General features: G+C 37.9%; 1 protein-coding gene across 3 annotated transcripts; it reads right to left on the minus strand.

Moving 5' to 3' along the window:
• Positions 1-341: 341 nt before the first annotated feature.
• Positions 342-20531, minus strand: TNFAIP8 (TNF alpha induced protein 8). Of its 3 annotated transcripts, none has more exons than XM_032096856.1 (2): positions 20358-20531; positions 342-2229 (listed from the first exon to the last, which is right to left on the minus strand). In XM_032096856.1, the coding sequence occupies exons 1-2, from the start codon at positions 20386-20388 to the stop codon at positions 1664-1666; spliced, it is 597 nt and encodes a 198-aa protein (XP_031952747.1). In that variant the 5' UTR covers positions 20389-20531; the 3' UTR covers positions 342-1663. The 3 variants fall into 3 exon arrangements, with proteins under 3 accessions (XP_031952747.1, XP_031952749.1, XP_031952748.1); XM_032096858.1 differs by lacking the exon at positions 20358-20531 and adding an exon at positions 8891-8976; XM_032096857.1 differs by lacking the exon at positions 20358-20531 and adding an exon at positions 4864-5246.
• Between the last annotated feature and the right edge of the window lie 2129 nt (positions 20532-22660).

The following is a 22660-nucleotide window of genomic DNA, read 5'->3' on the forward strand; positions in this document are numbered from 1 at the left end:
ATGTTCCTTCAGATGTCAACCTAATCATTTATTTCCCGGCAAATTTTGGTGTACTATCCTTACATCAGTTCCCGGTTGTTTCCAGAGTAGTAGTACATCAATCTTCTCTCTCTGCTGAACACCAGTGGCTTCAATAAAATGAGTTCACCTTTTGAACACATTTCTCTGGCACATTTCTAGAAATATTGAGAGCCTAATGACCAACCTAACATGAATAAAACTTAGTTTTCTCTCTTAAAAATCACAAGTCATGCTGCAATCATGTCAGATGCTGCAATGCTTTTGTTGCTGGCACAATTTAGAATTAAAAATATGAGAAAGGGAAAAAAAGACAAGATAAGTTTGGAGTGCAAATATTCTTTGGTTTACTCATTAAAACAAAAGGACACAGCAAACAGCAAAAACACTGGCAATTAAATAAACAGCAAATTCTTTATATGCTTCCTAACAAAAAGTCTTTGGCTGTTTGAAATGTATTAACTTCATGCTTTTAGTACATTACAGTGTCTAGAAAGTCACATTTTTTATCCCCAATGTCAAGGCAGAGAAAAGATGAGGAAGAAAAAGAAGGATAAAAGGTAGGAAGTATGAAAAGAAGAAAAAATTTATTCAAAATTCCATTTTTCCATTAGTTAAATGGTATGTAACACAATGATAACACTAATTTTTCTTTCTAGTTTCATTGTACACAAAGGAAATTAGCTTGAAATTTATTTATCAACTTTGGTGAATTCACATCATCATACACATCAGACTAGTATATCAAATATACTGACTCACATCTTTTTGAAAAGAATTGTGACCCTTCCAACCCAAATGATTGATTCTATGATTCTACTAGCAGAATTCTAAATATCTTAAGGAATTGCACAGAGAAGTCACTGTGTTTTACCTTATCATAGGCAGAGTTAAAATTCTGTACCACAAGCGGTTTCTTGGGAATACTCTTCCCCAGTTCGGCTGTTTTCCTGTAGCTTATTCCTCAAATAATCCCCATGTAATCAAAGGAAGCAAGCACCTGTGCAGGTCTATAAGGATCTCTACTTGAGAGATCCTGCCTTGCAGACAGGAAGTTTTCACCTCTGAGCTGGAGATGCACAAGCCTGCTGTTAAGACTCTATGTGACAGCATCACTGATTTTATTTAAAACTCAATGCTTCATAATGGCAACACTAGGAAGCTGTTATCTGTGCAGAGAGCATAAAAGACTATAAATGAATCAAATATGTCTATTTTACAAGTAAATGAAAGAAATTACAGAGTGTACCATCACCATGATAATCTGTTACCAACATTACTGGATTCTGATAGTTTAGAATTAATTCTGTAAATCTATGAAAGATGCAGATTGTCTGACAGCCTATTGTTTTGGTTTGTATATCTATCTTGCAAGACTCTTACTCTACTTGAACCATTCTGTTTGATTGTCTTTATAAAGCTGTTTCCATAGGCAAAGCACAATAAAAAAGGTCATGTGCAGTTTTTCTTCCAGATGGACTGTGAATAGCAACAGATAGAGCATAGTAAGAAATCAATTAATAAAGATATTTAGGAAAGATTTGTCATAATGTAAAAAACCTCTTTGCATGCTCCCTTATTCCTTCATAAATCAACAGTGTTCCATCTACAAATAACTCATAGGCAGCACCTCTAATACAAGTACTTATATGTTCCCCTCATCTAGCATTTTGTTGACCCCATCACAAAGTTTCTGCAAATGGGTTTTATAAGGTCCAAAGGGATTGTACAAGGCAGCCAAAAATTCACAATCAGAGAAGTGATCAAACACATTGTTGACGCGTCCGTGTGACTTCGCAGTTAGGTGACGCTGAATGATTTCATGAAGCAGCTCTCTACATTCGTTTAACAATTTGGACAAAAAGTTCCTGTCGAAGGTATAATCCACCTGATGGAAACTGACCACCGTCTTAGCCAGCTGATGAACCTTCTTCTTGAATTTCTCCATCAATGCTATTTCATCCTGATTAAACTGGTTGTTCCTGTAGAGAATTGCCAATTTGAGGACTATTTTAATGAGGTTTTTGATGATCTTCTCTGCTTCTTTTTTATTTTGTGTATATTCCTTTGTTACTCTGTAAAGCTCATCTAAAACATCGCTGCTTGTATCGTCGATCAAAGTAGTTGCTATTGATTTGGACACCATTTTCCCAAGGATCTTCTTCTGGGCCTGAATGGCCAGACTTTTGGAGTTGAAGACATCTGTGGCCACTAGGGGAAGAAAAAAGTACACAGTCAGTACTTCCAAACAGTCAGTCTCTGGACAGCAAGTTGACGAATATTTCCATATTTATATATTCAGTAAGTTAATCTTACTAAATGTCACAAAAATAATGCAACACAGTTGCAGGAAAAAACCCCCATATTTAAATCCCTAAAACTTTTTTCTCTTTAGGTTTACATTCTTTCAGACTGTTTTACTTTTGAGAAAATACCAACTGAACTTGCACAGAAATGGTTTAGAAGATCTCTCTATATATGGGTAGATGGAATTTCAAACTGAGGCAATAAAACTGCCCTATTTGATTAGGTGAGTCACAAATCTAATCTGATTCTCGCATTCATAATGAAATCGGAAACCAGAATTATCCCAATGCCATAACAAATAACAACTGCTACTCAAATAAAGATAATAATTCAGTGAAGTGACCATTATAAAGCCTTCTCCTGCTTAGCATTTTACATGATCAGTGAACACAAACACCACACATCTATTATTTTTTTTTTAGATACCTATTTTATACATATCTATAGATATCCATGTAGAAATATAAAAGAAAGGCAAAAATCCATGGTCAGCAAACAACACTGAGATTCTCTGGGTGCAATCTGAAGACACTAGTTTTCAGAAGAGCAAGTACAGATTAACATTTCTATGTTCTATACTTAATGGAGTAAAAGCAAGAAATTAACTTTCTAGGGATTGTCATAACACTTGTGAGCATAACCTTTTAAAAGTATCTTTCTGTGAACAGTGAAGCAGATCCTAGAACAGATTTCCACCTCTAAAACTATGTTCTATTGCATGAATAAACCCACTGACTGGTTTGTAATTTTGTTCAGATACTTAAAAAGACCCCAAACAGCCCTTCACAAACTTGACTTGTGAAATTTTACCATACATTCTGTTGTCAGCAACAGTTTTTTAAAGCACACTCCCTTGGCAGGGCTCTCTCCAATAAGACACACGTGAGTTCGTATTTTCAGGTAGAATTGTCTAGGAAATGGCTGCCTTTGTGCTGCAGCTCTCCTGGAGTCTCAGACAGGCCAAAGGAAAGCTACATCTGTTTACATTTACTATACATATGAAATGTTTGCTTAGCAAACACAGGGACTGGAAATATTTTCTTTTTTTTTTTTTCCTTTAATGAAAACATCAACTCTGCAGATGTCAGACAGTAAGTCCCTGAATTTGGAAAAGGTTTCCTCTTAACTGCTGGTATGTGGGCAGCTGGGTGTGTTCAGACGCGGAGTGCCTCAGGGGTTCCAGCAAATAGAAGAAACTTGTCCTTCAGGACATGAAACACAAATCTGTATTTTTAATTCAAGAGTATCTTTGAGAAACTTAATAACAAGCTCCTTTTATTACCATCCCAAAAACTTTCAAGCAGGTTTGTTTCTTAAAACTTTCAGTGCATATCAGTATTTTGTTTTGAAGCGTGAAGTGTCTGAGCACATTTTCTAAAATCTTTACTACAAGAGGACACTCAAAAACCAAAGAACCCCTTGTTAACTATCTTGGGCAAAGCACTCAAGATCACAAGACAGACACACTTCTCAACCACAAAGATACAGGAAGACATTAAAGATGCTGAGCAGTCATTCTGAACTGAAAATATTTAATTCGCTTACTGTGTTTTTAAATTTAAAACTGCAACTGTTACTATTAAAGTAAAACTAATCCAAGTTTTCCAAAGGGTGGTCAAATATTAGAACTCAACAGCCAACGCTTTACAATGATCTGCCGATGAATGGTAACTTTTTCTTTACCTTCCAAATCAGGAATATCAATTGTTGTTTCGTAACTTTCATTTACTTAAAGTCTTCTTATTAATGCTCATGACGTCTTCCTTCTGACACACTACACGTATATAGATGTTCATACTAATAGCAGTTGTGAAAAACTTACATGATACAATATATCTGTATTTTTAAGCATTCTTTCTCAGGATGCTGTAGGTGTTATTTTTTATAAAATAATATCACAGCGAATGCTCCACTGTACTTCCAGCCTGAACAATTCTATCTTTTTAAATCCACATAACCTATCTCCAGAAAGCCATGCAAACACTCAGGAATGGTCCTAACATCATAACATGCAAAGTATCAGTTACGAGAAACTGAAAACATGGCAGTTTCTTAAATATCATACAGTTTTTGAACAACAACAAAAAAATCTTACATTACATAATTTACATTTTACAAAGTACAGCTCAATATGTAGGTACCTCTGCTAACCAAAACAGGAATTGCTCCATTCCAAAAGCTGTTGAACTCTTAATGGTATTTTTCTAAAATCTGTCCAAGTTTTGGGGCTATCCAGCATGGCTTACTTTCTATCTCCTTTGCTATAAATACCCCAGAAGTTAGCTTCATTTTCCTATGCTGTTACATGGGTTCTAATTTAATTACTAAATATGTAAATTTCATACTTCAGGATTTCAGCCAATCCAAAAAAGGAACTTGCTAACTGTTTGTATTTTATAATCAGAATTTTTCCTCCTTACCAATGACAGACTTAAAATGTATTTCACAGCTTGAATAAAACTCAGTTTAAGCAGTAAGATTATAGAGCTTCTTCAGAGTGAACACACATACTACCTTAACAGTAAAACTATTACTTACTTGTTCATCTAATGTAATTGCAGTTTTTATTGCTGACAGCAGAAAGAGAAGCAAAATACCCAAGGTGAAGACTGGCCTGTGGCTTATTTATTCTGGTAAATCCAGTGCACACTTTATCATGTGCTTTGAAACGTTGTCAGAAGCTATCACAGAGTGAATATGGGGTTTTCCTCCTCGCTGTAACAGCAGCTCTTCTCAGCTACCTTTTTCTCCTGCCTGCAGTGCTTCATTTTGCTTTGGCACCTCAAAATGCAAAAATACATCACAATGGTTTCACTTCCTCGAAGAGAGAGCTGAAAGGAAATTGCAGCGCTGAGCAAGCAGTGCAACACTAGAGCTGTTCCTGCCAACTGACAACTGGGACAATTCACAGACAGGGAGGGAGAAGAAAGGTCCTGTGACTTGAGAGGACAAGTGACGTGTCAAGAAGAGGTTAAAACATTAACCTGGTATCTGCAAGTGGAGATGCTCAGTGTATCAGAGGTGCCTGACTCACAGGTCATGCTGGGGAGGGCAGCGTTCCCAATGTGAAGGCTGCCGGGCACCCCCTTTCAAACTTCTGACTGCAATTTCAGATATGAGCACCTGAAAATGCACCTTTATACAACTACTTAGGGATGACTGTATGTAGCCACCTTCTGAAAGTGATTGCAGTAGCTGGCCTGGATATCTGACCACACCTTTTGTATCGACGGGTTACATCCTTGCACTCTAAACTGAAATAGTGTCATTTCTCTGGTGACCTGCAGGTAATCCCACCAATTTTAAGCACGTCACAGTTTGGTTTACCTCATGACTGCTCTTTATAGCTCCAATTTCTTTCCTCTGCAGTTTTACACTTTACTTTTTAAAACGTTCTAATCAAAAAATAACCCTTTGAAATCAATGGGATGCCATTTTCTGCACAAACTACACATATAAGCATGATTATGTGCAGTAAAGCCACACCTCCACAGAGGAAAGTAGTCCAAGAGGAAAGGCTCTCAGAGGAAATCCTGCTTCCATTACTTTGAAATTCACAAGATCAATTTAGGAATAATGCAAACACCTGCAAAATCTCCTAATTCATGATTTAGATGACCAAACAAGGTGCTAGAGACAGCCTCCTGTGAAAGTTGTGAGTTTAGTGATTATGAAACACCTTGATTTTTGAAGCCAAGCACACAGTATGCTAGTTTAACATGGTATTTTGTGTTCATTAAAATGAATAAATACTGGACATGTAGAATTCTAGATGTGTTTTTCCCAAAATATTTTACCATACAGAGGTTTTCCTTAAACTGTGGTGGAAGTATAAACTTTCAGTGACAATTGTGGTTAATAGACTCTCAGGAGACTGCTATGAAAGTACAAGAAGGCTCATATTTATGGCTGCAATGCTGACTTTTCCCTCACATGGAAGCTAGCACACCTCCCTCCATACTGTGGCAAATGACTATTACACTGTTACCACATACCCTATGTCTCAACTCTATTTAAAATTAATTAAACAAAAAAAAAAAAAAAAAAAAGGTAGGATTTGGAAAAAACCCAGCTTTTTTTTTCCACAAGACAACAGTCTATGGTAGATTCAACATCACTTGCAGCTGAGTGTACGCAGTCTCACTTACATTGACAATGAATACTTGAGTCACTGAGTATTTTTAAACTTGTCATAATGAAGGAGCAGGAAAAGAAGGCACCCAGCAAAAAATTACAGTGAACCATGTTAAATTCCATGGTCAAGTCTAGAGCTGAGCTTTCTGATACTCACTGTGTTGATACGTTCTGAAGGAAGAGAAAATAGGACTGTGAAATGCTGCTGCCTGAGACCCAGTTCTCATTTTAGTGACTTGCACATCACATGCTGCACTAGTAAGGCCCAAAAATGACAAGTGTTTTTGGGTAAGGCACAAAGAACACTGACATGGGCTTGGGAAGAAAGAGACAGCACTGACTGAGAGCTTCAGGCAGCATTTAAAAGATTATCACATAGCATTGAGAAATGTGGCAATGGACTTCCTGCTGGGAATCCTGTGTGGATGTGTGTTTGCCTCTCTATAGACTGTGTATGAGAACTACAGCTAAAATACAAATTACATGTTCAGTCAGACTCCTGTAGTGAAAGAGCACTATTTCCCCAGAGGGAGGCAACTTGAAATCAAGTGGAATTGACAGTGTTATGCTCTCTGAGTGTATGTGACCATGAGTCATGCACCTCCAAAATCATGAGATTGCCTAGATATGAAGGGATAAGAGAATTACTGAATTTTTAATCTTTTCTTGCCTTCTGCTTTCTGGGTCTTTACAGGTCTACCCTTATTTTCAGGAATGATACAGGGCAGAAACATTAAAAAAACCAAATAGAGAAGCATATAAATATATGAATTCGTATATATAAATACATGACTTCAGTCAGGTAAAGCTCCAATGGAGATAAACCACAAGAGCTAGCATCAGTGAACAAACAAGTCCTGAAGTACAAAATAGACAGAAGTATTCTAAACCTATTATCAGGGCTGTAACAATTTTCACAATATACTTATTACATGACAATATGATTTAAAAACTTGAGTAGTAGGATACAGATTATTAATTCTTCAGATATGAATAAGGTAAGTTGATTTTTCTAGCTGCCACATGATATATATAGCTTCTTCTTAATAACCATTTGACTGAGTGAGTCACAGTTTCAAAAAGGTTTTTTAATGCAGTTTTCTCTTTTCTTTTTTAACAGAAGAGTCAGTGTTTTGATTCTTATCTAAGTGCTTCAAAGTTTCCTGGGTGAAAGGTATGTTAAAATCCTTACAATCCTTCCAGAAATTCTTCCAGAATTCCTTCCAAAAATACAGCAGTTCTCAAACGGCCACTTCAGTATATAGGCCAGTCTCTACATTCACAAGCATTTGTTCACTTGTTGGCTTTTCAAAAGCTGATGAAAACTGAGGCTTGTATCAGACATGCAAGACCAGAAGCACTCAGAGTTTTCACTCTTCAACCTCAGACACTGGGACTGCAACTTCACAGCTGGCCGAGGGCAGGAGTGGGAAGTGACCAGGACTGCCACAGAGGTTATTGACAGAAGGATGTCAGCAGGGCAGATAGGTTGGGCAAGCACCATCAGGCAGTGGAAAACCCAGAGAGCAAATGGCTAAGTGCAGAAGGAGGAATGAGAAAAACACCCTCAAACAAGGGGCCTGTACAGTACTTGCTTCTTTCACATATACCTCTACTTTTTTAATTGATGTACACAAGGTCCTTATTGGAAGATCAAATATTTTACTTGGCACCTTGTGTTTAAAAAGAGGGATTTATATATGAATACCAATTTTAACTAGAAAACAGTTTAAACTAGAATTTTCAGTGCATACAAAGCATTCTTTCATAAGAAACATGGGCCTACAGTTCTCCTAACAGGTAAAGTAAATTGTACTAAATTCTCACTTGCCATAATTGTTACCAACTGAGTGTATTAATGAGAATATTAATTATTCAAGCAATGTGCACTAGTTCTAGCACTCACACTGGGAGACCTTTAAAACAAAAAACACCCCATCTGAAGCCAAGCCTAATGCATGGCAAATATTGCATGAGCAGTCTTACTAGATTTGGGAATCAGCTATAAGGCTGTGAGTCACTCTGAAGCAACAGTTAATCAAGCAATTTCAGAAAAAAATGTGGGTAATGAAGCATTTTTGAAAATACAGAGTATATCTGACCTGCATACTCATACTGAAAGTGAGCATATATTCAGCTGCAGAAACATGAGAAAAATAAAAGAAAAGCCAGCACACACCACTTAGAACAGCTCCTTTTCACTCAATAAAATGCTGAATAAGTCATTGCCAATATGTTTGCAAAACGCATGTGATATTGTCATATGCTTCTGGATTTTGCTATTTAATTCTAACATTAGTCTATTAACACGTCCAAAATTTTATCATCAGCGAAAGATTCTAGCTGCAAAAGCAAAACCAAGCCATTAAAAAACCCAGAAAACAAAATATTTTTTTGATCGAGAGGTGACAAGAATTGCCAGAAAATGTACCTGAAGGTTAAGGCTGGGTAGAGTGGCAAGGAATGATGCTATTTCCAATAAGAATGTTGCAGAGTTTTGCAGTCCCATGGGAGCAGCCAGTGCCAACAAGTTATTCTGGTTTTACATGCTTGTGCTTCCCACAGCCAGCCTGTGCATCACATGATACATATACTGTAGCTGATTTAGAAATTTTAAAAAGCCTTCTAAAAGCCATTTTTCCCAAAACCTCTGCATGTATTTTAATTAACAGTGTAGCTTTAAAGAGAAGGAAAAAAAAAATCAGATTAACTTCTGATGACAGCTCTCAGAATACTTCAGAATACGTTGGGCATTAAACCGAGAAAATGACAGTCACACAGAGCAGTGCCATGAACTTAATTTGGTATTTCAGTCCTCTGCCACCATTTGTTATCCTTGCTGGAATGTAACAACTGATGCAGTGCTGTTAAATACACAGCCTGTATATTTCAGCTGTTGGCTTTTCAGGGCTGTATCAGGTTCCTCTCTATCTACCAGGTGTCCATGCACAGTGAACACTAATACTGACAAATCTTTTCACAGAAAATAAAGCGTGTCTTACGTCCTTCCTTCCAATCAATCAAATGCAATGCAGGTACTCTATATTTTGTCCAGCCTTAGAAACAAATACCAACCTGCAGCAAGGCAACAGTGCAAAGCTCCCTAAGCCAAGTGGGACCCAAAACCTGAAGTTTAAGTAAGTGGTACCTAATTGCTCTTACAACCATCCTGGCAAAAAGAAAGTTTTCGCACAAAAAAAATCCCCCGAACACTTAGCTGTAGGCACAGGACCTATATACATATAAAAAAAGAGTTCCTGGCTTGAACACAGAAGGACAACCTCTGAGGCCAGCAGCCTCGGAGAACTTGGAATCCATTGGCGAAACTTAAATTTGACACAGGGGCAAGGGGTAGAATTTAAGATTAAGATATGTGTTGCAAAAATACAATGAACTGGAAGGTCCAGACGAGACGACAATCTGGCATAAGAGGGACAGGGAACACAAACACAAGGAAATGTCACAACCTGGCTGTCAAAATGCAAAGAGCATGTATTTGAATGACATGTAAAGAAAGTCAAAGAGGCTTCAGAGAGTTCAAATGAACGCAGAAGTTTGTGAGGGATCTTACAATGTCTTTGAAACTAGTTAATAATGTTTTTCCTGTATTTCTGGTTCTGGTTCTCTGTTCTTCTCCCTCTCAGTCTGTAGCTACACTGTTTCTTACAGAGAGGATGGAAGTCCCTTGGTATCTGTCTCTTATGTTTAAAGTACACTGGATTGCCACTATTCACTTTATGTGTGTGTGTAAATACATATTTTTAAAAAAATATATATGTGTATATATATAAAACTAACTTCCAAGGCACTGAAGACTGTCATAGCTACAGGTCAGCTACATAAAATCTAGTAGTGATTCACAGGGCTTTCAGTTCTCAGGTGTCTGGTTGATATATTCATTTCCAATATCATCATTGAAATGTAGATTATAAAACACAAGAAAATATGCCATCTAAGAGTTTTACTTATCAGATATTGGCTGTTCTTTAGGCCTAAGACACTAATGACACCCTTCATCTCTTTTTCAGTTTTTAATTTTTCACTACCCTTTTTCCTGTCTTGTAGCACAAAGGATAAATTTTATGGTATTCAATGTGTGGCTCTACAGAGAATATGTGCTTTGTCTACCCTTCCATACCAGCCACTCATGGTATCCATGATTTTGAAAGACTACATTTGGTGGCTGAAATGGTAATTTTCTCTGCACACCTAACGTGTACTTTATTCTCCCACAAGGAGCAAAATAAACTAACCCCTGGGTTTTAAGTTCTTTTCCCAATATTTAGCAGCTACAGCCTGTTTCTGTATCCATACTACAACTACCATGACCTTTATCCAAACATCCAGTTGTGAAACCAGTGGTTGAATCTTTTCTTCACTTCTCTACTCCCTCGCTGTCAGCTCAGAACAGGCTCTCCAAGACCCAAGCACACAGTTTATCTTTCAAAGGCTTTGCTTTGATTCCTCTTTGTTTCCACTAGTGCCACCCAAGCCTGCCTTTAAAATATTTGACTTAACAACACCAAAATTCTCAAACATCGATTAAGACTGTCAAAACACCAGTCCAGCTCCCTACATATTTTAAGAGTTTGGTTTTGCTTTCACTAACGTCATTAAGTTCTAATGGAATATAAAACATAAGAGAAAAATTAGGTCTTCAATACTGTTAGCAACTTAATCTTCTGTAAAATTGAATCTTCTGGTTAAACATTATGTCTGACACGGTCATTATCTTTTACATCAGCAAGCGGTATTATTTAGACACAGAACTTCGTTATCTAGCAAAGCAGTAGTAACCTATTTATTTTTAAAGGTCACAAGTATGTTTACTGACTAAAAACTTGACAGCCTCCAGAGGTCCCTTTCAGCCTCAAATCTTCTGTGATTTGTAAAACCTGCATCTACTTTGTAATTCACTTCTTGGGCCAAAGCATATGAGACTTGACTGCACTGTTTTTTACAGCTGTTGACTGCTGCAGAATTTGACCATTTAGCTTCTTTGCTTTGCACTGGCATCAAATGACATTTTCAACTAAGCAATGGACAGCACTGATCAACTATGAAGGGACATACAGCAGCAGGAAAGGTTGTTGTACCTTGAGATTTCCCAGATTATTGCCCATAGTAAGAAGGAGGGAACACAAATTTGACCCTGGAGAAGGAAAGCCCTCAAGTGGTGAATAGAAACACCATCAATCTAAATTTCAAATACATATATGCCACTGAAATAAAAATGTCAACAGTTGCTCTTTTCCTCATCATACTGCTGTTCTCCCCAACTGCATGGCATTAGGTAACAAGCCACAACAAAAGGATCAACATTTAACTGCAAGTTACATCTCTTTCAACTGATTTTGATACCAACTGCTTGTTGCAAAGAAAGGTGAGCGTAATCATACATCCAGGATGCAATGTCTTGCATCACAGAATTTAAATCTCTAATTTCCAGAATTGAGGACAAGGCTGTGAGCTTGATGAGGACATCTTAGCACCAGTCAAATGTTATTCCTACCCCTTCCTGAAGTATCCACCACTTCTGTTCACAGATACTCCAATTTATGATTCACTGTTTCAAGTTCCTAAAATAAAGTCTACATCACTATTTCTCAGTGAATGTTTTAAAACAAATGTTTTTAAGTGAACAGAAACATCCATTCATTTTCTTATTTGCAACTGGTAAAAAATAGCCCTTGGAATCAGTAGCTGAAGTATTCACCGATGTCATCTGCTTACTTCTGTTAATATTAAACCAAAATTTTACTCTTTCTATAAATAAAATCTTTGTAGAATAGTTTTGTGAAGTGACATAGTAAAAGCAAAAACCATTCCTCATGAAAGCCTCAGGTTTTAAAACAATGGAGTTTCTGCATTTTTCAAAGTTTTCTCCACATCTCTTTGAAGTTAATTAAGTGGATGCTTGTCTGTGCATGCACTAAGTCTGTGCTTTATTAATTCCTGTATGAATGTAAACATTTTGGGATAGAGACTTGAGGGTATCACATTCTTAGAGATCCACTGAAATCCCAGGGCAGCTACAAATGCCTTAGAAAAACTTGCAATTACTGGCCTTTATAGATACATAAAATCATCGCAGAAAATGTCCCTGGAATTTCAGGTTTCAAACTTTTCAAAGATAAATGCTCTCAAATAAACGAGGTGCTTATTCCCACTTTACTGCAATTTATTCTCATTACTACAAACTGCCAGCAGGAACAGGATTCTCTGCAGACACTCTGACATTTGTATATTATATGTCAAACTGACTGAAAGGTAGGTTTTCCTTATTGCTATGCAAAACAGAATATCTGATCTTTCACCACTAATCTGCATAGTTAAAACACTGATACTAAATTCTGCAAAAGGTAGGGAAAATTAAATTAGTTCATACAGTGTGTAGCCAATCCTCTATATTGCTTCTGCTGAAACAGTTCTGTAGGGAAGATTTTGAATCCCAAGTTCTCCAGACTGAGTCCAACATGACACCGAGAGACATGAGCTCTCTACTTCCCACTGTCAGGGAATCTTAGTAATAAGAACAAAATTTGTGAGAAAACATCCCACAGTTATGAATGTGCAATGAATACCTCAAAGAACAGGTCTCTCAGTTTCTCCCCTTCTCCCTCAAAGTAAGACTGTCCCCAAATGACAACAGGGTTAACGCTAATGCTTTTGCTGACATGATGGTTAAAACAACCAAGTTTTTGGCAATTGCATTTTATTGCTAATCCCACTGTGTATCCTGTTCTGTAGTCAGGACAGAATGCGTCCACAAAACAGGAAGTGTACACCTAGCATTAAAAAACACAAGCAGCTCATCAAATACAATTACGCAAACCAAGAAAACATGAACATCTGTAACTTTCAGATTTCTGACCACAAAAAAACACCTTATTGTCAGTATGTATAAGGCTGTTGTTCAGATTAGTGCAACTCATTAATATAACTGAAACAGTCAGTTTAAGCACTCATTTCTTACAAACTCATAAACAGCAATTGCTACTAACAACAGTTCTACTGCTGGATATTACCGGATCTATGAATTCCTAACCAATATGCAAACATGAAAAAATAATCTTTAAATATGAAAAAAAGTAATTTTTGCTTTAAAGCCATTATGAAATAGATTTTAACCTACTACTTCTGTTGAGTATGGAAAAATGAAAACCAGTAGTTGTTTCATGAAATAGCATAAAAATCTTTCATACCTCTTTATGAAATGCTTTTGTCTTACCACACTTTGTAATCTAATTGTAGCAAAAAATCAGTCCCAAAGCTTGCAATGAAACCTGCAATATAGTTTTCATTTCCTTCATTTATTATTAGAATGACACTAAATGACTGAGTGGAGAGGGGATGCATTTTGCCTCTCAAAAAGCAGCATTTAAGAACCCTTCCAAAACTGTAATATTTAGTCGAAGATTTGACCAAATGATAAATCGATAAAAAAAAATTATGCGTGTTTTTGAATGAAAATTGCAAATTACAATTAGTGTTTCAGCATTACATTTTTCTTAAGCTAGTCCTGGCTAATGTATTACAAAACACTCATTATTCTTAGAAGCAATTCATTTAACCTGTTAGTACACTTGGAAATAGTACTGGTAAAGAATACAGCTTTACCAGATGTTTGTGCAAGGCCCCTCCCTCACCCAGATACCTCTTTTGATTCTGCAGAGATTTCCTGGATTTTGCTCCTGGTCTCTAACCTCTGTCTCATTTGTGGTAGTCCATAGTTTGCCAAGTCCCCAAAGAAAACAACCCACAGGTGTAAGTACTATAGTACAGCAAATGCTATCATCAACATAAATGAAAGAAGACTGGGAAACTAAGTCTCCAGTACAACAAACAAATCTGGAAGATGAAAAAATACTGGTAGAGCAATACTGTGAACAGTATTGGGCTCCTCAATATCTCCCCAAAAAAGAAGCTGACAAACTGAAGCAGGTCCTGCAGACCGTCACCAGCATGGTTAGGGACGTGGAGCGCCTGATAACTGAAGATGGGTTGAGAGTGCTAGGCTTGATCAAAGTAACAGTGGCCCTTACCAACATAGGCAACTTGTTACCAGATAGTTACAGAGCAGACAGAGCCAGCCTCTTTTTGAGGATGCACGGCAAAAGAGAAGAGGGCAAGAGACACAAGCAGCATCAAGAGGAAGTCTCATTAGGAATGACCACCTTCATAGCAAGTGTGGCCAAACACTGAAGTACTAGAGAAGTGGTTGCTAGAGAAGTGGTGCTACCACCACTCTCTAAGACACTATCAGAATGACTGGTAAACTCCTGAGCAACCTCATCTAACTTTGAATTTGGATCCAGCTTTAAAGCTGGCTCTGCCTCCAGTGGAAGGTTGTGCCCAGTGACCTCCAGAAATTCTCTAGAGCCTCAGTTAATCTATGATTCTCTCTATCAACCAGATAGCTCAAGGGACTGTATCTTATTTGAAACTAAGCCTGTGAACCTTGCAATTCATTTTGGATTAAAAGATTTGATTGCATAAGCATAATTATATTAATGGAATTTTCTCAAAGCAATCTAGCATTCAACCCAACAATCACAACTAAATTATTAACCTGCTAAGTTTCAGTGATTCTCTGAAGTAATCTATCAGCTACAGCCCGTGTTTATCCCGTCACCTGTGCTCAAATTACCAGCTAGCTTCCTCATCTGATCCAGCTGCACAGATTAATAAATACATGAGGTACAAAGTGTCCTGCAGAAAACAACTACTGCATATGGACTTCCAAATGTGTTCTACAAAAAACACCCACCAGTTCAACTAATTAAATTCTGAGCTTGTAGGAAAAGCAATCAGAGTGGCCATCTGATCCACTCACAAACAGGTTATCACAAAGATGACCCTGATGTGGCCAGGAACATAAAAACTACCATTCTTTCAGTTTTGAAGGGGAGAGGTGCAGAGCTGCTTACAGAGTCTTATGGCGTAACAGCCTGAAGTCAGTAGTCTCACTGATAGATTCAAGGGCCCACATCTCCATGGAGCTGCAGCAGCTGTGCTACGAACCACAGCAGTTGTTGTCCTGTCCTCACAGCCCTTTATTTTCTGTGTCTAGATTCATTAAACTATCCCCCAAACTACATTTAAAAAAAAAAAAAATCTAGCAGTTCCAATTTGCCTGTGTACTGTACTCTCACTCCTCTAAATTTCCCATTGTTTCTTTTTCATTATGGTTTTACCTTCTTGGTTTTCCTTTTGCCCTGCAATTTGTAACTCTGGCAATGCTTTCCTCATGCATATGTGATAAGGTATTACAGCACCTGGTTAGTAATAATTCTTTCTCACCTCTCACAAGCTTATTTTCCTTTGTCCTTCTTTCCTGTACTAGAGGGATACTTTTTTCCCCATCACCCTGTCCTATTAATCTTGAATTCTAATTAACTACAGAAGGGATTGCACAAAATGCCAAATTGTCAAAGCATTGCTATGATTTACAAAGCTGTGTACATGGTATGTATAACCATAGCAATCTTTTCATTCTCTTCATCAGTAGTAAGAAAGTTATCTGTGAAATAAAAAAAAAGTTCTCAAATTGAGTAATCAAGATCTCTAATACTGGGGCCAGGTGATTCTTCCTGCTTCTCAATTGAACTGTCCAGACAACTCTCAACAAAAGGCCCCCGTTTCACTGCCTTAATGTTTTATGAAGATTATTGTTTTTACAAGGGAGGGTAAGCAAAAGCATGTGAAACAAAGGAACCCCACATTTTTTAGTCTTTGGGGTGAGAGCAGAAGGTGAGTCAAATCTGTGGGGTTAAGTACTAATTCTGTGCTCTAGTTCTACAGTTTGGATTTCCCCATTCACTATCATAAAATAAAAAAAGGTTCTAACAAATGCTAGTTTTGGAGTTAGTGGGATGCAGGATGATACATTACAGGGTCCAATCAATGTTGTACACAGAGTAAGCAGCCTGTAGGAGCACAAGAGCAGTTGATTTGTTGCCTAATTGAACACAATTCTAGCTTGGAAAACATTCATGCATGAGAGGTGACTGCAAAATGTCAAAGCAAATCCATGACTACTTACAGGAGGGAGTACTAGCTTCTTGAAACAGTGAGTGCTCTGTGATTTTATAACCCCTGTGTTGTTCTGAGCTCTAAAAGGAACAAAACAGGTGAGCTCATTCTTTAGTAATCTCATTTGGATTAAAAAAATGCTAATCATGTCTAAAAAAAATCTCCAAGCACTTTCAGGAATGCAGTGATCTCTCTCTCTCCTGAAATGTGGTATTCAAAACTAAATATGATAAAGGTGCAATGCAAGCTCTCACTTGTGTTTGTAACACAATATCCATTGTTTTACAGGCTACATATTACATTCACTCTGATATCTGTTACTATTTTACTTTTCCTTTGAGATATTAGACTTCTCTCCTGTTGTTTTTTAAATATATTGCATAAGACTTGTAGAATGAAGATGAAGTTTTCTAGAGCTTTATACAGTTTCCTTCTATCAAAGAAGGACATTCACATCACAATCATTTTAATCGGTATTGGCATGTATTTTAAAAGGTGCACTCATGATACATAGTTTTAACACAACAGCATTAAGAACATTCCCTTCAGATCTCAAGAAGGAATTCAGTCAAATCAAAGCCTGAAACCACTTGGTACCTTCCACAGTAGGTGACATGCCACCAAACAACACTAGAATGAAATTATGCCATGCAGTTAATTGCTATACTCTTCTTATGGACTTTAACACACAATTTGTTTCATCTGGGGCAAAAGGAATGAAAACAAGAAAATGTGACAGGGTTATTTATAGCATGACAGTTGCTGGAATCTGTAAATGCAATACAGATTGACGCCATAAGACACATGCACATATTTACCACAGCATTGTAGGATACAGACGAACACAAACATTGTTCTGAAGTTACTGAGCAGCATGGCAGGAGGAAAAAAAACCTGCTTCATGTTACCATTCTAATATGGACCACGAAGACATCAAAGGCAGAAGCTGAAAATCCCACATATACTGCTGCATACCCTATACTAGCAATTAGTATAATATATAGTGGGGTAATGCCTGTCTTCTAGCAATGTCTTTTTATCCTCCGTTCCTGTTAAAAAAATCAGGTTTCACTTGAGGTCAAATGCTCTACCTTTATTTGATTAATTACCAAAAGAAAATCTTTAGGAGTTTGCCATTCAAAATTGACCTCGATTTGGGGTTTCATTGTAACAATGGGTATAGTTCATTTTTGCAGTAAAAGCCAGCGATCTTGGATCTTGTAATGTAGATTTTTAAAAATAATCCACACTAAATCTACTTCTATAGACATCCCAATGTTCTTCAACTACTGCAATCCCCTTGTATAAAGTAGCTGAAAGTGAAATACTTCTCACTTCAGCGTCAGATCATTAGCCGCACATACACAATGTTCAGCGTTACTACTGCACCCTCAACTCTCCTTTTCACTGAGGCTGAGCTTCCAACACATGGTCTGGGAGTCACACCTGGAAGCTTCAACTGAACTTCGGAGCTCCTCAGACCTCTTCACTAGCTCCTGGCCACTTGAGTGTGTCTGCGTTAAAAGTCTGCCTATGCTTACAAACATCATTAAACCAACATTTGTCATGTAGCTTTCTCCTCTTTTCACTTTTTAGCTTGTAGCAGATTAGCCACTATACCCTTCATCACTAGCTTTGGCCTTCAGATGTACAGAATCTGTTAAAATAACTATTTTATAACTGTCCAAGTGTACCCTCTACTCCTTCCATAATCAGTCACAGACCTCTTTACCTCCTAATATCCTGTGTGGACCATATAATTTGTGGGTAAACCAGAATTTCTTTTAGAGTGACATTTAGTCTTGCACCTAAAGAGAAAATCAACCACCTCCTCTTTGGTAAACCACTTAAAAAATTATATATCCTCAGTGTCAAAAGACTGAGCTACACATTCAGTTTGAATTTGTGAAGCATCAATTTTCTTTATCCAAAAATATAGTTTCTTCATGAAACAGAGCTTGTTAGTCGAAAGACTGACTATTTTACGCTACATACAGTGGATCATTACAAATACACAAGTATTTGACGGTATTTTTGAGTATTTTATGCTTCCATAAATATTCAATCAGACTAGGGAAAGTAACATAACAGCTGCAATTCTACATTTTTACCTGTTAATCCCAGTTTTTATTCACATACACACTGAGCGCCCCTTTTCTCATGCATTTTCTAAATTATTGTTTTAAAGATGTGAATATATTAGCAGGAATACATTTACAGAGTGACTGAAAAACCTTCTCAGTGACATCTTCACACAATGGTTACTGTTTCATTTTCCATTCTAACACATTAAGAACAAAGGACAGCAAAACCCAAATATTCCCCAAGCTAAAAATAACTAATCAAAAAGCTACCCTTTCTTCTCTGTCTCAGACACCTGCTTCAAACGCTTTTTTTCAGCATGAAAATCCTGGCATCTCAAATTGTTTATGAAGAAATACACAGAAAAGCAAACCTATTTAAAGGGGATTTTAAGAACCAGAGTCATCTAAGAAGGCAAGACATTTCTTCAAACAATAAAATCTACATTTCAGATATAGTCAGTTTAGTAAAACTGTCTGGAGCTTCCTGTATGAAACCAAAGGATCTTTCCTGCTATAGCATGCAAGCAGATCTCTCCTGCTGTAAAACTAAGGGAGAACGTTCACAATATTCTCTTTTTCAAAGTTTCTAAAGAGAAATCATTTTTACAGTTCTGCTTTTCAACAAATCTGTACTACAGAACCTTCTTGAGGAAAAAAAATAACAAACCAAGAGCTGCCTTTTGGTTCAGCTGTTCATTTGACAAGAAGACAAACATGAGGATTATTCTTATCAAAACAGAGGTTATCAGGCTTCATTACTTCCCAGGTTCTACCAGCATTATTAGCATTAAGTTTGATTCAGTGCAAGCAGACTTTTTTGCAAATTAACAAAATACTCTTAAGCAAGTAAACAGACAGATGTCCCTGGTGATGTTATACTTCAAGTGAAGGAAGCTGTACAGACTGTGAGGGGAAAACCATCTGAAACATTCCAAAAAGTTCTTGTTTTCACCAAATACAAAATGCTTAGGTTGCCTTACTGCTTGCTTTCTGTTGGGGTTTTTAAAGTTGTTTTTCTCAGCCATACTGGATTTCTATATGTTTGAGTCTCCCTAAGGACTATGTGTAACCATGAAACATCAATTCTATTCTAAGAAATCCAGTGTACAACCCCACCACTGCTCCGTTCCCTCATCTGTATAAATGCTCTTTTGTATATAGGCACTTTCAGGAAATTGCCCTCCTCCTCCCCCGCTTGCTCCCCACTGTCCGAATCCCTCTCACATCCCCCTCCCGATCAACACTAGGGAATAATTGCATTTTTGTTGGAGCACTTCCAGCCCCTCCACACGTTCCACTCCAGAAGCAGCAGCAGTACGGTGTAGTTTTGGCACACTCCTCTCTTTTAACACACACACACACGCACACACGCACACACGCTCATTCGCAGGGAAGTAAATGGCATCAACCTTATTCCCAGAATAACGACCTTTCACTTCTCCCCCATGCAACTTCCTCTTCTGCTGAAAAATACGGTGCTTCCAAATGAAAGAAATCTTCCTCTTTCGACATTTGACTACCAGTGTTTTGAAACACACTTTCTTCCACTTATGAGTAGCCCACGAGTGGGTAAATTACCACTGTCCAGACAGATACCCCGGGGTGCCAACACTTCGGTCACTTCATATCCTGCAAACTCGGCAGGACTTCTAATAGTTGTGCAAAGGCCTTTTTCCCTTCCCTGTGAATATCCGAAAGCTGAAGAGAGCAGAAACTCTCCTCCATGCTCAGATAGGCACCGTGCATATTTACTCTCCTGCGAAAAGTTAAAAACCGTACCTTCCTTGGGATCATCGGCTTCCGAACTCATGGTGTCAGGCAAGGCTCTGAGGACCAGATTAACGCTGACTGCGCACTGAGATGCAGCCGCAAGTCAACTTCTCTCCCTCTCCCTTTCTCTCTCTCAAAAAAAAAAAAAAAAAAAAAAAAAAAAAGAGCGAGAGCGAGAGAGGGTTGGGGTTTTGAGGGGAAAAGTCTACGAATTCAGCAAATCACAACTAACGTACTTGAAAAAGATCCCGCCCCTTTCTCAGCTGCACACAGCGGCTGTCTGGAAAACCACCACCTTCAGAGGAACCCCGATTTTACTCGCCAGCTGTTGCCGTTTATGAATCTTATTCTCCCCAGCCTGTAGAAGGGTGGAGTTTTCACTTGTTGCAGCTTGCCAACGTGGTATGAGAAAGCAAGGAGGAGAGGCCAAAAAAGCCCTGAATGCAGAGCAGCGTCTGACTGCGGTGGCTGACAATCACACTGGGATTCTCTTAACTTGCAGGAAAATCTATTTTAAATCATTTTATTTTTAAGCCTAAACTGTACATTTCAACGCTGTTTGCTATCTGGAATTACTTCTGTAGCCTCCGTAATTATACTGACTAATACTGGATGACTAAATACATGCCTAAAGATGAGAAGTAGCAGCTTTCTTTCAGGTAGTTTAATCTTGATTTTCTTTCACTCATGCTCAGGGGATGGTGCCATCTATCTGAGACTAGCAATTCACCTTACCTTGTAGGAAAAACTGTTTGATTTCTTGTGCCACAGTTACCCCACACACATCTCAGAAAAGATCGGTATTTTTAACTACTACATGATACAGTTTTACAGCAATAGAACAGGGGTTTTCTGCAGCCACTTCCCAGTTTGCAATGCCTCCAGTGCAAAATCGGGGGAATTACTTGGAAGCCTATTCTCAATTCGCACAGCCTCCAGTAAAACCACTGTCCTAAGGAATCATCTTTCCCTACTTACTCGTTTAATAAATTTTTAGCACAGTGAACAGCACAAAACCTCGATGATAACTGCTCTGACAAAAGAAAAGGTGTGGTCTCTCAAGTGAAGGCCTGATGGCACTGCCAGCTCCAACATGAAATCAAATTCCCACCTACCTCTCTGTCACAAGGTTAAATGTGTGGGCCTGAAGGGCTGTCAGGGTCTCCCGGAGGTAAAGCTATTAATAGCTATTAACAGTTAGCAAATGTCTTACTGCAGTCAAGTAGAAGTAAGTGTATTTCACAGTGAAGTCAGAAAACAGCCAAAGCTGTTAGCTGCTCTGCAGTGGGGCACAGAGGAAAAAAAAAATAAATAAACTGTTCAGATTGTAACATTCACTTGTACTCATTAAGGCTTAAACACTCACAAAGCGGGGAAGACCAGCTGTAGGCAGGATGGTCTTGTAAATAACAGATACAGTACGTAGGGCAGTACAAATTCTTCACCTACAGCAAAGTTGCTCTGTGGACTGGGGTAAATACTACTTCAGAATGTAAGCACTTTTATCCTATTTTCAGCTATTTTATGATAAGGACTGTCCTTTGCCATGTGCTTCTCCCGCACCTAGGTAAGACAGATTTTGTTTTATTTAAAGGCTTTTGGTGACACTGCCAATTTCTTCTTTTGCAATACATGTAATTCCATGGGCCCCATAAAGATATCCCTCAAGAAGCTAGCTGTCTTCTACAGGCCTTATCATCTCCTGTGGTGTACAAAGCTCCATCCTTCAAAGCACAGAGAATGAAATTGAGTATTATCCTAATTACAACCCCAGAGTAGCTAAAGAAGGCACATTTCCAAGGTTAAGGAAAAAAAAAAGGTACTAGTTTGGGGTAATTACCATTTAGGAGATTAAAACCACTCAGAAGACTTCACACAGAATAGACAAGGAACAGGAAGAAACATAAGGTTAGTCCAGCAGAACTGCAATAGCCTCTGGGGTCCTTTAATCAAAGGAAGTGTTGTAGAGAGATAGGAATATAAGCCAGCATCAAGATCCCTGCATGATCAGATTTACATACTAGATGGATGCCTTTTGTTATTTTAGATGACAGACAGACACAGAGAGATAATAAGACTTGTGATTAAATGTCAGCAAGTTCCACAAATTAGGATTTCTCAAATCTCCAGGAAACTTTATACCTCACTGGATAGATAACAAAAATACAGTGGTTTTGTTTTGTTTCTTCCCTACAGAATCAAAATCACATCTCACTCAGTCCTGTTACTCCTGCATACAGGGTCTTAATTCAGACTTGAGAAATTATTTTTTGTTTCATTTTGGTTGTTAGGCTTCCTAAAAATACATGCAC

This window comes from Corvus moneduloides, chromosome Z, assembly GCF_009650955.1.
Source record: "Corvus moneduloides isolate bCorMon1 chromosome Z, bCorMon1.pri, whole genome shotgun sequence".
NCBI classification, from domain to species: Eukaryota; Metazoa; Chordata; class Aves; order Passeriformes; family Corvidae; genus Corvus; species Corvus moneduloides.

What these genes read in the sequence shown, in the direction of transcription:
- TNFAIP8 (XM_032096856.1), bottom strand. Translation starts at nt 20,388, where the DNA reads ATGAGTTCGGAAGCCGATGATCCCAAGGAAG. An exon ending in AGCCGATGATCCCAAGGAAG is followed by an intron (nt 2,230 to 20,357) that starts GTACGGTTTTTA and finishes TTCTTCCCCTAG; the next exon opens with TGGCCACAGATGTCTTCAAC.